This window comes from Peromyscus californicus, unplaced genomic scaffold (genome assembly GCF_007827085.1).
Source record: "Peromyscus californicus insignis strain IS unplaced genomic scaffold, ASM782708v3 Scaffold_14__1_contigs__length_90479793_seg_2, whole genome shotgun sequence".
NCBI lineage: Eukaryota > Metazoa > Chordata > Mammalia > Rodentia > Cricetidae > Peromyscus > Peromyscus californicus.
Genome location: NW_026294436.1, coordinates 73833981 through 73851565, shown reverse-complemented (window position 1 = coordinate 73851565; position 17585 = coordinate 73833981). Strand labels below are relative to the sequence as shown.

At 45.5% G+C, this 17585-nt stretch overlaps 1 protein-coding gene across 4 annotated transcripts in view; it reads left to right on the top strand.

Annotated features, from left to right (window-relative positions):
- Window positions 1-14244: 14244 nt before the first annotated feature.
- The window catches only part of Kctd3 (potassium channel tetramerization domain containing 3), a 51786-nt gene continuing 48445 nt past the window's right edge, over window positions 14245-17585 (top strand). For 2 of the 4 annotated variants that reach the window (XM_052737977.1, XM_052737976.1), the window contains exon 1: window positions 14247-14446. In XM_052737977.1, coding sequence (XP_052593937.1) covers window positions 14364-14446 — 83 coding nt within the window. In that variant the 5' untranslated portion in view covers window positions 14247-14363. Of the gene's footprint in view, window positions 14447-14511; window positions 14853-17585 lie in introns of those variants that run through there. The other 2 variants (XM_052737980.1, XM_052737978.1) reach the window with 2 other exon arrangements.

The following is a 17585-nucleotide window of genomic DNA, read 5'->3' as shown; positions in this document are numbered from 1 at the left end:
AGACTGTATCAGAATTTTCCTGTCCCACAGCCGCTCTCAAATAATTGACTCGGAGACTTAATATAAATTATAAATGCTCAGTCAATAGCTCAGCTGGGTTTTAGCTAGCTCTGAAAACTTAAATTAACCCATTCCTATTAATCTATCTGCTCTCACGTAGCTCATGACTTGTTTCCTCGTTTTGTACACATTCTGCTTCCTCGGCAGCTGGCTGGCAACTCCTCTGATTCTGCACTCCTCCCATCATTCTGAGTTTGGCTTTCCTGCCTAACTTTATCCTGTTCAGCTGTTGGCCAGTCAGCTTGTTTATTAAACCAATCGTAGCGACATATATTCACAGAGTGTGCAGAAGGATTACTCCACAGCAACAGACTTTACCACCTCCGTCCACACAGCCAAAGTTACCTAACAGGTCCTCGGACACACTGTGTTCCCGACTACTTGTCATCTGTCTGTTCCCGTCTGCCCGGCCCACACTGTATCCCGTCCACTCTCTTTTGTCTGAGTCCTTTTCTTCCCTTATGTGGTTCAGATCACATGTCTTCTAGAGAGCCGTGACTGACTCTCACATTGAGAGAACTGCCTTTAGGAGGCATGGAGGTCCTTGTGCTCACAGATAAGTGCCAAGAGAACTAGGAAAGTTAAACACACAGGGCTGTCTCTTCAAAGAGAGAGATGGATAACCTGTTTTCCACCCAGAAGGCTGGTTAGATGTGGTTAATAGCTTGGTGACCTTTGCTTTATCTGTGCATCTGAGACCACATCAGATCTTTCCATAGGCCCTTATCATGAGCTTGTTTTTCTCAGTCAATAATCTATGCAACCTATCTTTATGGAAGATGTCACATGTAGTTTACAAAGAATTTCTATGTAGTCATGTCTTAAGCTTAATGTTGAGTTAATTATCACCAGGAAAAATTTTCACCAAATTGTTCTGTGCTTAAATATTCCTAAAATAAACTACTTGGCCTCAGACTCTTGAAATTTGAACCAGCACCGGCCACTGAATCATGTTGGACTGAATTTCCTTTTCGCCCCTTGCAGACTGACACTCTGCTGGCCATGGTGTTTGCTGAGATCCCCATAACTGCCCCTTTAATATATAACCTAAGCTTCAGGATAGTTCCCAAACTACTGTTGAAGTTACCTCCCCAAACTCATATCTATAAAATTCTAGCAAATGAGTGTACATTCACTGGGGGGTTCTTGGGAGAGATGGTATTGGCAAACAAACTACTCCAGAATAAAGTTTGTCTACCAATTGTGTGCATCTGAACACACACACACACACACACACACACACACACACACACACACACACACACACACCGGTAGTATCTGAAGTCCACAGGAAGAGCAGAGTTATGGTAATGAAAACGTATTTCTTTATAGTTGATTCCCTTAGGCCATGTCATCATTTTTTACCTCATGTAACAGCCACCTAGCAAGAGACTCCCTTCCCCTTTCTTCCCCTTACCAGCCTATTCAAAATCCCAAGTTTCCCACCATATGAATATCAGTCTTGCCATCCCTATGATTAAAGAGACATTGGTAATTACCAGCATCCACAGTATTAAATCAAAGCGTCCGTTTGGCAGATAAGGTCCTAGGCATTGTGCCTCCTCCCTCTTTCTGTTTCTGTCTGCTCTCCCATCCTGATGAGCTCCCTCTGCCAGCGTTGCCCCTGGCAATAATGTCAATCATCCTTCCTTCTCAGTTCCCCAGCCATACAATGGCCTCTCTCAGGCATGATTTTATGCCCTGAGCAGCCTCTTTGGTAAACAAATCCTCCTTATTCATCCATAAAAAGAAGTTTGAATATCCACTCTGAATTCCCCAGACAACATTGCAGGGTCTTCTATATTTCCATGAGACTCTGTCCATCCTAATTCACCTTATGTAACAGAATCAATTTATACACTAGCAAAGTGTGGACTCCTTGGGCAGAATGCCCTTCTGTTCCCTTGGGCAGAATGCCCTTTCCTACCTTTGAGCCTCTGAGCTTGGCTTCTGAAACTGAGCGTCATGATCCTAAACGGGGTTGTACAGTTGAAGGTGGAGGTCATGAAAACTCTGGCAGCATTAAAAGGTTTCTGGATGTACAGTCATCAAAATTCTATTCAAAAATCAAATGTGTAACAAGTTGATGTGTGTGTGTGTGTGTCTGTTTGTGTGTGTGAGACAGTGCTCTCCTGTGTTGCTCTGTGTGAGTTCACTGTGGCCTAGGTTCTGAACACACAAATACAGCATGCACACTTTGCGCAGCACGTGCAACCAACCATGTGACACAGTGTCGAGGAAGGCTGCCTGAAACATGTCGGCTCAGATTTGACGCTCAGGTGCCATGCAGTGTTCTCACCACTACCTGCAAATTCTTCTCTCCCAGAAACATGATGGTTTGGTTTACAGAAAAACGTAGACTTTCAGGATGTTCCCTTTGCTGCTCCTCAGTCTTTGTGAGGCTGGTATACCTTGGCACTGGGTTGTGTTAGAGTGTTTGATTGTAAACAGTAGCTTGAGTTGCTTTCTTCAGATTCATAAAAGGTCATTAAGTGAATGTTGGCTTGGGGCTACAGCACTGTTTCTCATGACTTCTAAAATGGCCCTAAATATACTTCTGCTCTTTTGTCCTATATATTTATGCACAGCAGCCTTTTCAGCATGGACCACTGCAAAACTAAAACACAACAACTCTGAAAAACATCAGAGATGCCCTAGAGTATCAACTAAGCAACCAATATTTAATTATGTAATTATGTATGTAAAAATCAGCAAAAGCATCCATCTCAGTATGTAAATGACAAAATTATGTTTACCAAAGAAATGCCTTATAATAAATTTCCAACACGACCTTTTAAACTTTTATTGATTATTTTTTGTTGTTAAATTTTTATTTATTTATTTATTATGAATACAGTGTTCTGCCTGCACACCAGAAGAAGGCACCAGATCTCATTATAGATGGTTGTGAGCCACCATGTGGGTGCTGGGAATTGAACTCAGGACCTCTGGAAGAAGAGCCAGTGCTCTTAACTTCTGAGCCATCTCAACAGCCCGTTATTGATTATTATTGGTGGAGGGGGCACATGTATTGCCATATACATGTGGTGGACAGAGGACAATTGATGGAACGGGTTCTCTTTCCACCTTTACTTGGGTTCTAGGACTCAGACTCAGGTCACAAGGCTTGTGCAGCAAGCCCCTTACCCTACAGTGCCATCTCACTCTCCTCTTTCTGACTTATTATCAGTAAATATTTTTATTTGTATACTGCTTCATATACTCATTTGCAAAAGGTCTTGTAAGATATTCTTGGGCTAAAATACCAGGTCATGAGTGGGAGATGCTTAAGAAGCCCTGCCTCTTGTGTGCTCCATGGATGACATATGCTTTCAGTAATGTACAGTTACGTACAATCCCGGTTAGTGGGCACTTGGAATTGGCCTCTAGGGTGATGGAAATTCGAGAAGAAAAGACAGCTCTGCCTGGTGAGGATTTGTCTCAAAACTAAAGTTCTCAGTTGGAGCCTCTGACCCATTTCCTTTCACCCTTTTGCTTCGGTTCTCTTTCTTCGGCCTCTTTTAGCTTTGGATTCTGGACTTTTGAGCATCTCCTTTTCCTGGTTAGTTCTTCCGAATGTCCTTCCATTTGCTTGGCGGTTCACCGTACGCTGCCCTCCCAGTCCTCTGCGTGGCACTGTGTAGGACTCAAACCGCCCTGCCCAGGGTCAGCTGTTCTTTGATGCACGTCCTTCACCTCAGGACGCATGGGCTGATGGGAGGGAAGGGCTTGCTTTGTCCATTCCAGTCCCACAGAATGATTTAGATGAGTTACAAGAAGGGTAATAAATGAAAGAATAAGGAATTTTACACTTTTTCTACCCCTCAGTGTCACGGCAACTTTAGCAGCTTGCCTACCTCTGCAGAAGACAGGGAGTCTGCCTTTCTGTTCCCCTACTAAGAAAGAAAACAATTCACTCCCAATCATCCCTGACAATCATGTTGCATAGGAAGGAGGCAGGTTCCTCCAGCTGGGAGAAAGACAGCAGGATGTGTCCAGAGCTTGACCCTGCACGGCCTTCTGACCTTGCATGGCCTCCTTTTGGCCTAAAGCAGGAAAGGCTGCTTCCCAGTTCTGCCCTGACCTTTAAAGGAAAAATATCTCAACAGCAGAATGCAAAACAATGTGGACACTGTGAGCTTGTTGCTGTTGCATATCAAATGGAACACAGAGAGACTTTGTTGAATGTTCTGCCTCTTAGAATTCTGAATCACTGTCCATTGTCTCATAAAAAATGACTAATTTTATCAATGGCAGAAGAATAGTTTTCTCTTTGAACAGAAAGTTCTTTTAGTAACATCTTGGTTTTGTGTGTGTGTGTGTGTGTGTGTGTGTGTGTGTGTGTGTGTGTGTAAAAGTTTAACTTATTTCTGACCTAGAGTTTCCCTAGATTGCCCAAAGTGGGCTCTGACATCTAGTGTAGACCTACACTGGTTACCCTGAAATGGTATTTAATGATTAAATAAATTAAAGAACAGAAAGACAACCGAGAGATGTAGACTATAACCCTGGGAATTATAATTTAAATCACATTTTAGTTCTGCTTACACGTAAGAGATAAAGAGCCCTAAGATAATGATGCTCCCATCTTAATGAGCAAAAGCCAAATCGTTATTCTCTTTTTGAAAAAGATTTCTTTTGTTTTTCATTCTGTGGATGTGTCTGTGTCTGGGTGTGTGTCATGGAGACCAGAAGAGGGTCCTGGATCCCCTGACACTGGAGTTACAGGTGGCAGTGAGCTGCCTGGTGTGGGTGCTGGCAGCCTGACCAGGGTCCTTTGGGAGAACAATAGACACTCGTAAGCAGTGAGCTGTCTCTCCAGCTGCACACAGTCATTTTCATGAGTTCCCCAGAGCCCAGGCTACCAAGATACCAGGAAAGGAGCTTCTCTGGGGGTTTTCTGAAAAACCAAAGCACCCCCATTTCAAGCAATCCCTTCACCCCAGCTTGAAACAGGCCTGAGTTTCAAGATTCTCAGAGCTGCTGACATAGGTCCCAGGAAAAGTCAGAATATTTAAAGAGCCATCTGGTAGCAACTGATTAACCATAGAATGCCCCAAGCTGGAGATGGTCAAAGTACAAAATCAGGATGTTTGAAGGACTATCTGGTAACAGTTGATTAACCACAGAATACCCCAATGCTAGAGGTAGTCTATAAAGTTTGACAAACAACTGGTTAAAACTACAAAGTAAGATAACACAGAAATTCTGAAAAGCCCCTAAAACTTGAGCCAATCAGAATTGTACCTGTACTAGCACCCCTAAATGATGTAACCTTGTGGTTTTTGCCTTTAAAAACTGAGCTTGCAGAGGAGTGGGCACCTCCTCCAGCCTCCACTGTGTCGGGGTGCTCAACCGAGGCCCCTGCTGCAGCTTGAACTGCTTCAATAAACCTTGCTTTTGCATTTCGGTGAGTTCGTGTCTCTGGTGGTCTCTTTGGGGGTCTCGAGCCCAGGGCACAACAGTTTCATCTTCGGCACAGCAAGGGTGGCCCCTCAAAAAGCAGCCAAGAAGAAAGCAGTTGAGGTGCAAACAGAGGCTGAGCAAGGGAAAAGAAGACAATTCATCATGGCTGGGAACTCAAGAAGTGAAAATTCTCACCAGCCCAATGTCCTTTCCTCTGGACCTCTCATGAATGGCTTTAATACATATCAAGGTGTGATGGCTTGTTTTGGTTGTCAACTTGATTGGATCTGGAACCGACTAAAATGTAAACCACTGGACACTGCTGTAAAGGACTTTCTTGATCAAATCATTCAAAGTGGGAAGACCCATCCTGAATGTGAATGATATTATCTGGTGACAGCCCACATAAAAACACATGGAAGAAAGAAACTGTTTTCCTGCCTGTTTCTTCACACTGGTGACCGCACCTTTCCTGCTACTTTTACATTGCTTCACTGATGTTTTTGGGTTTCCAACACAGACTGAAACAGCAGCTCTCCAGGAACCCTCTAGGCCTCCAATGTCAGGGGTCTGATGAGCCACCCAGCCTGATAGGCTAAGCTACTACCAGATACTGGACCTCTCCATTATGAAAGAGCCATTGTTGGACTACCTAGACAGTACTGTGTAAGCCCCAAATCAATCCTTTGCTATTCTAAGTTGCTTTTGGTCATGGTATTTTATCTCAGCACCAGAAAAAAAAAATAGCTCATTGTAGTGGATAGCTGTTCTGTCTATGACCTTGAAGCACTGCCCCTAGAGATACAGCAGGTAACTGCTCCATCTGCCTATGACATTGAAGTACATGCCCCTGGGGCGTGGCCTCTGGCGACCCTTAAAACATGTAGGCATCTCTCTCTCTCTCTCTCTCTCTCTCTCTCTCTCTCTCTCTCTCTCTCTCTCTCTCAGCTCCCTTGTGGGAATTGGATGTGGGACTGATCCTGTGTCAATTCTGTTCTGTATAGTGAGTTTTTCCTCTTAATAAATTCTTTGCCCTTTAAAGAGACTCCGTGGATTTTTTGCTTTAGCTAATACATGGAGCAAAGTAGAAGATGGAGCACTTCCTTGCTGGTACTCTCTGGAAAGGAGCCAGAAACCTTCCCTTTGCCTCCAGGCCCTAAGAAAAGATCGATAAATTCTAGGGGAGGCAAATGACCTTTACTCTTCAGAAGGTAGTGTAGCAAGAATGCTAAAAGGTCTTATTAATAAAATAAATAAATAAATAAATAAATAAATAAATAAATAAATAAATAAATAAACCTGGTACCAGATGTTGGGGTAAATGACACAAGGAACAAGCCACTGTCACCTCTTACCTCTAGGACTCCTCAGCCTGAAAAGCCTCTACCTGAAAGGCCTCTAGCCAAATAAGCTTCCTCAGACGAAAAAGCCTCTAGCTAAAAGGGACACTTCTGCTGAAAAGCCTTCAGTTCCTGTCTCCTCACGCCTCATATACCGTTCTCTACCCAGCCATCACTTCCTGGGATTAAAGGCATGTGTGCTTCCCAGTACTGGGATTAAAGGTGTGTGCCACCACTGCCTGGCCTCTATGTTTAATCTAGTGGCTTCAGGCAAATTTTATTAGGGTACACACTATATCACTACAGGGCAGGGCATGCTCTGGGTACTATCTTGTACAGTTAGGAAGCAAAAGCCGAGTTAATGTTGGCAGAGCTAGCAGGAGGGAGGAGATTAGGAGGCCAGCCTGCTCACAGCTTTGCATAGTATGTTTGTTTTTAATCCACATATTCTGGTTTTCCTCTGCAGTTCCAGGCTCATAACTCACTCCTAAAGGCAGACCATAGGAAACAGCATTTCTCTTCCCCAAAGCAGACCATAGAATCTTCCCTGCCTTCCTGTCTGGAAGACGGCTGTCAGGACCCCTCTGATCCACTTGTCTAAGTAAGACTCTCCCTGTCTTAGTTAGGGTTTCTATTTCTGTGAAGAGACACCATGACCACAGCAACTGTCATAAAGGAAAACATTTAATTGGGTGCCTTACAGTTCAGAGGTTTAGTCCATTATCATTATGGTGGGAAGCAAGGCAGCGTGCAGGCAGGTATGGTGCTGGAGAAGATGCTAATCATTCTTGCATCTTGACCCGAAGGCAACATCTCAGACCCAAAGGTCTGAGACATTGGGCAAGGCTTGAGCATGTATGAGACCTCAAAGCCCGCCTCCACAGTGACACACTTCCTCCAACAAAGCCACACCTCCTAATAATGTCACTCCCAAAGAGCTTATGGGGGCCAATTATATTCAAATTATCACAGACCCATTCCAGAAGAATTCTGCTCAATACCTTGGAGGAAAGAATGTTCCATATAGAGACTAAAGGGAATCTGAAGCATTCAGCCCGTTAGCATTGTGTAGCACCCTTTGAATCCAATCTCATTCAAGCATCATTGTCCATGCCTGAGCCATGCTTATACAATGAAATCCTCATAAATCTCAGTGGACATTGTTCAGAGAATTGCCCAATAGTTGAGCACATGGAGACGCTTGGGAGGCATTGGAAGCCCTCTTGGAGGGCATGGAAGTGTCACACCCTTCCTGTGTGTTGGGATAATCCTTTTGTACATTGTGTAAAGATGTATCTCTGTCCTTCCTCACCTGCCTAAGGCATCTTCTAAATGGTTTAATAAAGAGCAGAATGTCCAATAGCTAGGCAGGAGAGGGTAAGTGGGACTTCCAGGGAGAGATAGGAACTCTGGGAAAGAATCTGAGGCAAGGGAGATTCACCAGCCAGACACAGAGGAAGTCACACATGCAGTATTGAGGAGAGATAATAAACCACATGGCAGAATGTAGATTAATATAAACGGGTTAATTTAAGTTTGAAGAGCTAGTTGGGAACAAGCCTGAGCTAAGGCCAAGCTTTTGTAATTTATAAAATTATCTGTGTCATTATTCAGGAGGTGGTGGTCCAAATAAAGACCAGTTACACCTGTGCCTAATGCACCAGTAAGCATATTTCCCTAAACTCTGTGAGCCAATTGTGTTAGTCTGCTTTCTGATGCTTTAACAAATACATGTGATGGTTGACTTGTAAAGAGAAAGATTGATTTTTAGCTTAGAGTTTGCAAGGTTTTATTTCCTGTCTGAAATGACTTATCTCATAACCAGGAAGTGAATTAAAGGAAGGGGCTTAGGGTCTACTAATCCTTCTTGAGGCTATCTCCCGAGGGACCAAAATAGCTATCATTGCACCCTACCTTTAAAAATTTACACCTCGTACCCATGTTGCTAAGCTTGAAACCAAGTGTTTAATCTATGAGGCTGAGGGGGACATTCAAGATCAAATCTATAGCATCCTACAGTCAAAATAATCAAATCTGAGGAAGCAGCATGTGGGAACCCCATTCATAGTTCATTAGTCAGTATGTTAATTAGCTCTTGCACCATTGTAATCTAAATAGTTGACACAAACAGCTGAAGGGGGAAGATTTGTTTAGGCTCACACTTTAAGAGGATTTTAGTTCATCGTGATGGAGAAAGCATGCTGAAACATGCCCATTAACAGTGGTGGAGGCACTTCAAATTATGGTTGGCCAGGAAGCAGAGAGCAAGACAAGAACCAAGGACCAGCACAATTTCCAAAGCTCTATGCCTAGGGACCTACTTTTGCTAGTTAGGCCAGAACTTCCCAGGTCGCACCATCAGCTGGGGACAGCGAGGGAGGGACATGTCAGATTGGTGCATAATGGCACCTGTGAGCTGATGTCTGTCCAACCTTTACCACTGTATATGGAACGTGGTTCTGTCTCAAGTCGGGAGTAATCAGAATGCATGCAACCATGGCAGCTTTATGTCACTCAAGAAACTAAAAGGGAAGGGAGGAAAAAACTGTAATGCTATTTAAACTGTTTGGTGAGCTAATCCTTACTTTATCTCTGTCACAACTAAGTGCTAAATGATGAGTTCTTATTCCATCGGGCAGAAACTACCATGCAGATTAAAACCACTACTCCCTGCCACTCATAGTATATTTGGGGGGAATTTTCATTCTTAGTTATCTGCAAAATGAATGGTCATAAACTGTTAGAAATCTCAAAAAGGAGAGTATTGCAGATAATCCATAGATACTGATAAAGGAACTATTTATTTAAAAAATTATATTGAGGAGAACAGCTCACTGAACAGGATAAGGCAAATCCATCGCAGAGTTCTAGAAGGCTGATGGCTGGTCCATGCTGCTTCTGCCCTCTGAATCAATCTCCACCATCCAAGCCCAAGAGGGAGAGAAAAAAAAGGGGCCTAAGTATATGTCCTTCAGGTCCTAAGCTAGCTCAGAGGCCACGCCCTAGGGGTGGTACCTCAATTCAGAGAGAGAGAGAGAGAGAGAGAGAGAGAGAGAGAGAGAGAGAGAGAGAGAGAGAGAGAAGAATCAGCATTCAAGAGCAATTGCTGCTCTTGCAGATGACCCAGATTTAATTCCCAGCATCCACGTGGTAACTTGTAACCAACTGTAACTCTAGTTCCAGGGGATCTGATGCCTTCTTTTGGCCTCCATAGGCACTAGCACTGAATACATCATATAATGCACATACATACGTGTAAGCAATATAACTCATGTAAATAAGATAAAAATAAATCTCTTTAAAACAGCATTACCTATCATATTACGGTTAATTATTACAAACAGGGAGGAAGCCTAGAAAATTATGTCAGCAAAGAAAAAATAAATAAATAAGTAGGATATAATGTGTGAAAAATGGTTTCTAGTAATACTTTCCTCTCTTCCCAGTATCTCTTAAAATGATGGTCTTGGCCAGGTAGGATAAAGAATCCATGAAATCTGATATTCAAATTTTATTTATCAAAGATATTCACTTTCAAGTAGGCTAACACTGGTTTATTTATTAGCAAAAATATGTATTTTATTTACTTTTTCTGTTTAGTTAGACTTAAAATTTTGACAGAGGGAAGAAAATGAGCACAACTTCAAACTGTCTTATTATTTTTTAATTTTAATCATAGAATTAAGACGTACTTGATGTGGGATGGTCTGTATGTCAAATGTGTTGCTGATTGATCAATAAATAAATCACTGATTGGCCAGTGGCCAGGCAGGAAGTATAGGCGGGACAAGGAGGAGAATAGAGCGGGGAAGTGGAAGGCTGAGTCAGAGAGACACTGCCAGCCGCCATGATGACAAACAGCATGTGAAGATGCCGGTAAGCCACGAGCCATGTGGCAAGGTATAGATTAATAGAAATGGATTAATTTAAGCTGTAAGAACAGTTAGCAAGAAGCCTGCCACGGCCATACAGTTTATAAGCAATACAAGTCTCTGTGTTTACTCGGTTGGGTCTGAGTGGCTGTGGGACTGGCAGGTGAGAGAGATTTGTCCTGACTGTGGGCCAGGCAGGAAAACTCAAGCTACAAGTACTTTCTCAAAACTTTACATTTACACAGTTTACAGATTTCAAACTGAGCATGGCAGCGTTAATCTTTGCTTTTTTGCTTAAGTACCTAGCACCACACACAGTTTTGAATTCATCTAGTAAGGAGATGTGTTATCTCTGAAATAATAAGATTTGTTACTACTTCATCCAAGAATGTGATAACACACTAATGCATTCTTTTTTTTTTTTTTTTTTGGTTTTTCGAGACGGGGTTTCTCTGTGTAGCTTTGCGCCTTTCCTGGAACTCACTTGGTAGCCCAGGCTGGCCTTGAACTCACAGAGATCTGCCTGGCTCTGCCTCCCAAGTGCTGGATTAAAGTCGTGTGCCACCACCGCCTGGCTTACTAATGCGTTCTTGTGTGGTAATCAAGGAATCGTATTCACTACAGAGAGTGTGGTGGTTTGAATGAGAATGGCCCCATAGGCTCCTATAGCAGAATGCTGGGTCCCTAGTTTATTTGAGATGGTTGTGTAACAGCGGTAGAGGGTGGGCTGTGAGGTTTCAAAAGCTCATACCAACCCCAGTCTCCCTCTCTCTGCCTCCACCTTGAAGATGAGAGTGTAAGCTCACAGCTGCTCCACTGCCATGCCTGTCTGCTTCCAGCCATGATGGCCATGGAGTCACCCTCTGAAACTGTATGCAATATTCCAATTAAATGTTCCCTTTCATTAGTTGTCTTGATCATGGTGTCTTTTCACAGCAACAGAAAAGTAACTAAGACAGAGGTGATTCAGCATTTGTCACTTGTGCAGGCATAATGTTACATTTTGAGCACTTAAAAACTTCTTTTGGGTTCTTCTCCGTTTTCTAGTTCTTTTAAATGATGGGGTTTGGAGCAACGGTTTTCAAAGCACTTCGGTATATTGATGTGTCGAGTTTTAGTGAAAACTCACTATGCAGAGCCTGTACTTTGCTTATTGCCGTGACCAGTATGTGACAGGAAGCAACTTAAGGACGGAAAGGCTATTTTGTCTTACAGTTTGAGGGGACACAGTGCGTCACAGAGGGCATGGCAGCAGACGCACCATGGTGGCCACAGGTGCCGCAGGACTCCTCACTTCACATACTGGAGGGACAGGAAGCAGGGAGAAGGCAGGCAGTGGGGCTGGACTGTAAAATCTCAGCGCCCACACTCGGTGATCCACTTCCTTCAGCGAGTTTCCACTGCTTATAGGTCCACAAACTGCAGCACTAGCTGGCAGGGAGCGGGGAGGGTGGGGCATGGCAGTTCAAATGCATGAGTCTGTGGGAACATTTCTTTCTCAAACCACAGCTAAGGAAAGACTGTTATTTATTGCCAGTAGGAGATTAATTCACAATAAGTTAATGCCCTTATCTGCTCCTTCCTTTCTGACATTTCTGGTTCTGAATAATGAAAGCTATCTCTCTATGTGTGTTATTCATTAAGTAGCGCTGTTTACTGTGCGAGAAAAGCCCACTAGAAGAGTTTATTAAGGGAAGGGAACAGAAGGTGGTGCTTAGGCCTATGGGATTGGTCGTGCAGGGAGAGGGGTAGATGGAACCCACTTTTTATAGGTCCCCCACCCCCCGCACATGCGCGTATGGGCTTACGTAGCTACTCCACACATGCACATAGATTGTGTGATCACACCGTGCGCAAATTACGTTATCACTTAGCGCACAGATTACATAGGAAGTAAGGCCCTGGGATGACTAAGCCTCTTGCTTGGCTACTGGACAGCGCGTGTGCGGTCATGGAGCTGGGGGAGTAGCTAGGAATTCTAACAATGTGGAACACTCCTTCCTTCCCGTATTTCTCTTTCAATTAAGGTAGTACCCTGGCTAGTTTTATGCCAACTTGACACTAGCTAGAGTCATCTGAGACGAGGGAGCCTCAACTGAGAAAATGTCTCTATAAGATCAGGCTTTAGGTAGGCCTACAGGGTATTTTCTTACTTAGTGATTGATGGGGATAGGGGAGGGCCCAGCCCATTGTAGGTGAAGCCATCCCTGGGCAGGTGGTCCTGGGTTCTATGAGAAAGCAGGCTGAGCAAGGGGGTGGGGGGCAAACCAGTAAGCAGCATCCCCCATGGCCTCTGCATCAGCTCTTGCCTCCAGGTTCCTGCCCTGTTTGGATTCCTGTCATGACTTCCTCTGATGACCTAAAAAATACCCTTTCCTCCCCAAGTTGCTTTTGGTCGCGGTGTTTCACCACAGCAGTAGTAACTAACGCTAAGACAGGCAGCTTTCTTTCCCATGAGCCTTCTCCCACAGGTCTGCCTAGTAGCTTATCGTGCCCTTCCATAGCCGTTCTAGAGCATTGTCTAGAGCATTATTCCTCTGCAGCATCACAGCATTTAAAAATCTTATTCTTTGTGAATTTCATACACGAACACAACGAAGTCTGATCGGAACCACCCCCCTCTCCCCCTTCGCCAGCTGCGTAATTCTGAGCAAGTTTTCAGGTGATTTTAAACCTCCATCTTCTTTTTTTGAAGTGGTGCTAAGGCCGAGTGGTAGAGCAGTCTGCATGTGTCAAGTTAGAGTTCAATCCCTAGTCCTTCTAGTAAAACAGTAAAAATAAATGAAAACCATTCACCTATAGTAAGCCCACAATTAACACAGGTTAGCTGTTATTTCAGTCTTACCACATTAGCTAGGGTACATTGCCACAGTGGACTTTAAAAGTATGGTTTAGGGGTTTAAAAGTTGGGTATTTAGGTCAGTGGTGCCTAGCAAGCACAAAGCCTCATGTTCTGTCTCCAGGTTCCGGGCTGCGGTGCATTACTGCTGAAAGCAAAAAATCCGAGAGGGGAAAAAAAAAATCAGTAAACAAAACAAAATCATGTGTATCTACATTCTAGAAACATGTTGCTGGACATGGCACACCCCAAGGGTGTTTTTGCTTTCTCCTGTCCTGCCAGTGGAGGCATGGAAGTTATGGAGTTTGCAGGTCATGCGCTGTAAGGGGTTCAGATTCTTAACTTTTCACTGAATGAGCACACATGCATTAGATATCAACCCAAACAACTGCGAAGTCTCCTTTCTTCTCCGAATTAGTGTGAAGGTGAACAGGAAAAAAGAAAACAAAAACAAAAAAAAAAAAAGCAAAACAACGACTCGAATCTTTCCTTGGGCAACAGCTGCGCTCGATCCTCCCTCCCAGACCCGCCTGCCGTCTGGAGCCCCTCCCTCTCGCTGGCTCCTCCCACTCCACTCCGTAGCCGGGAAGCGCCCGCACTGCGCCGTTTTGTCCCACGCGGCGACCCGTCCTCCCGACGGTTGTGGCGGCCGCCATGGAGGCGAGCGGGCCCTGAGGAGAGGCCGGGCTGGGCCGGTGGCCTGCAGCCACGAGAGGCGGAGGCCGGGGGGGCACGCAGCGGGGGAGGCGGGTGCGAGCCGGGACGCCGCGGGAGGCTCGGTGCTCCGTGTGTGCTCCGGCCGCCCACCCGCCGCTCCTGGCTTCGGCCCCGGCTCCGGCCGCAGACATGGCGGGCGGGCACTGCGGCAGCTTCGCCGCGGCGGCGGCCAGCAGCGGGGAGATCGTGCAGCTGAACGTAGGGGGGACCAGGTGAGCCCTTCGGCCGCGCGGGGACGAGCGGGGCGGGACACCCGCGGCCGTAAGGGACGGCATCTGCAAGCCCAGGTGGGATACACGCTGCAGCGGGGGCGGCGTCTGCAAGTCCAGGTGGGGTACCCGCTGCTGGCAGGGCGGCGTCTGCACGACTAGATAGGGTGCCCGCTGCAGCCTGCGCGACGTCTGCACCGCCCAGATGGGGTACCCGCTGCAGTCTGGGCGGCGTCTGCACGGCCAGGTGGCTTACCCGCCGCAGCCTAGGAGGCGACTGCACGGCCGGGTGGGACACCAGCCCGGGTAGCGTCTGCACAGCCAGGTGGGACACCCGCTGCTGGCAGGGCGGCATCTTCACGACTAGATGGGGTGCCTGCTGCAGGCGGGGCGGTGTCTACACTACCAGGTGGGGTACCCGCGCTGTAGGCGGGGACGCGTTTGCATGGTCCAAGCAGCCCCGTGCATCCCTCAGAGTCTGGCCCCAGGTCAAGTACACAGATTATTAGAATTCAGTCTTTATTCCTCCGAGTTCCTAGGGTGTCAAGGCTAGAGGAGCACAGTTGGCATGCTGGGCCTGCCTAAGCGAGTGACTCAGGGCCTCCTGCCTGCTAAGCAAGCATGCTGACTCTGAGCTGTAAGCATTCCAGCAGGTTGTAGTCTCGGGTGAAGCCTGGTCTAGGGCTTGAGCTGTTGCTTAGGAGCGGATCTCCCTTTCTCTAGGTTCACCGAGGTGTGGGCTTGGCCTCTGCAAGGGATGCTAGTGAGCCTTTGAAAGCCTGCTTTGGTAGGAATTGTGTAATACAGATGTCAGTGCAGGGAACGGGGTCGATCAACATCGCTGTTTATTTCCAGAGTTTCTCTTGGTACATGGACAGGAAGGGCCTATTCCACTTGTAGAGGAGGGTGGCTAAAAACTGACTTGTGAGCACCTTAGGTGTTGGCAAGAAGGAAACCAGCTGGAGTCTCTTCTTTGTCCTCTCTCGGGCCTTCCACTCCCATTCTGTGCCTTTTAGTAAGTTTGTTGGTGAGGGGGGCGGGGAACCAAACCAAACAATAACAATAACAACAACTCCCAAACAACAGCCAAATCTGTTTTTGTGTATTTGCCTTGACTTACACATTACTCTTCTCAGAAAAGGGTTATGTGCCAGCGTTAGTGGAGGGGAGGGGAAGCTTGGGATTAGGCATATAAGGACGAAGGGAGTGGGATACTCTGGGACATAGGCTAATTTGCTGTCCCAGGAAGACTATTTTTTCAATGTCTAAGACTTTAAACATGTAACCCTTTTGCTTCTTTAAAAACTAGAGATTAACAGCAGTGAAAACAGTGCAGTGGCCCTCTGGGTGCCGGAGAACTCTGAGCTAGGATTTGTCTTTATGCGCTGTCACCTTTTCCCTCCAAAGCAACGTTTTAGCAGTTGGAGAAGTTGAACTTCTGCTGCATTGTATACATACCAGGTCATATGCAAATGTGTATCTCCTCATGCAAGAAATGTGGTTTCCCTGCCCACCTAAACATCACATGAAAGTATTGCGAGTAGCTTCATATGCAAAAGTGAGATACTCCACAAAAAGAGGTCTGCAGTGTGTGTGTTACTATGGAGAAGGAAGGTTATAATCATTTAAAATCTTGACACTAGATGGCTGACATATTTCAGGCATTCAAAAGAACAAAGCGTTATGACAGAAACTAAGCTATATTGTTACTTTCGAAAAGATTGTTTTGTCTTAATTGTGTGTGTGAACACAGGTTTTTGTGGAGGCCAAAGGATCCTTTAGAACTGGAGTTTCAGGTGTAGTGAGTTCTGCTGTGAGCTGCCTGGCATGGGTGCTGGGAACGGAACAAGAGCAGCAAGTGTTCTTAATCACTGAGCCATCGCCTCAGCCCTTACATTGTTATTGGTGTCGTATTGGAGACGGATGTGGCCAGCACATCCGTGGCTAGGCTGATAAAGGCACTTACGGAAGCGAGCCTGGCGACCTGAGTTTCATCCCTGGAACCCATGGAAAGACAAAAGGAGAAGAACACTGACTCCACAGAGTTCTTCTCTGACCTCCACGTGCACACTGTGACATGCCCCTCCCACCCCTACGCCACCTATATCAATAGTAAAAAAGAAAGTAATAAAAAAGAAAGTGGATGTCTTGGTGACTGAACTCCAAGGACCATAAGCACACTCAGGCTTTGAGTCTTGAACATTTTGCTTTATCTCTGGGACTTAATTCTTAATGGGTTCTGAGTTTTTTAAAGTGCTAATTAGCAGAAATACAAAGTATGGCAATAAATTTATTACTGGTTTGGACATTTTAGAAGACAGATAAGAGTTGTTAGGTGGGAATGAAACATAAAAGTAAAAATTAAGCTTTGGGATTGTTAGGATTGAACACGTCGGGTAACGAATGGCAGCATTTGATGCTAAGTGTGACACTGCTTCCTAGGTCCTCATCGACTTACACACCCTGTTAGCACTTGAGAGCTACAAAACAGTTTAACATAGTTAAGACAGTCCAGAAGTCACCAAGAGAAAAAGTCCTTCCTGCTGGAAGATGGCCTGCCTGTGGCATGGCCTGAAGCTCTGAAGTCACAGAGGAAGACGCAAAATGTGTGCAGAACGTTGAAGACAGACACAGAAGCCTGCTGCTCAAGGAGCGAGGACGAGCAGGTTTTTGTTTGACTTAGGACTTGGGGATTTCTTTGAAAACTGGTAGAGTTTATTATTTACAGCATTAGTGAAGAATCCCAGTGCCACTCACGATCTGTTTACTTAGGTACCCGTTTAGGTAAGAGAGGGCCGCTCGGTGTCTGCACTCAGGCCGGAGTGATGCAGGCTGCTCTTCAGCCCCTATTCTTTTATTCAGTCCTTCAGCCAGAACCAGCAGCTTTGCTCCTTGACCTCTGCTTCAGTTCCTGCCCCCAGACTCCTGCCTTGAGTTCCTGAACACCAGCCAATGGAGTGGTGCTGGCGGTTTTTGTTTTGTTTTTTGTCAACATGACATAAGCAAGGGTCTTCTAGGAAGAGGGGACCTCAACTGAGAAATTGTTTCCTTAAGATCGGCCTGTAGGCAAATCCTTGGGACATTTTCTTGATTAATGATTGATGTGGGAAGAAGACCCAGCCCACTGTGGGTGGTACCTCTC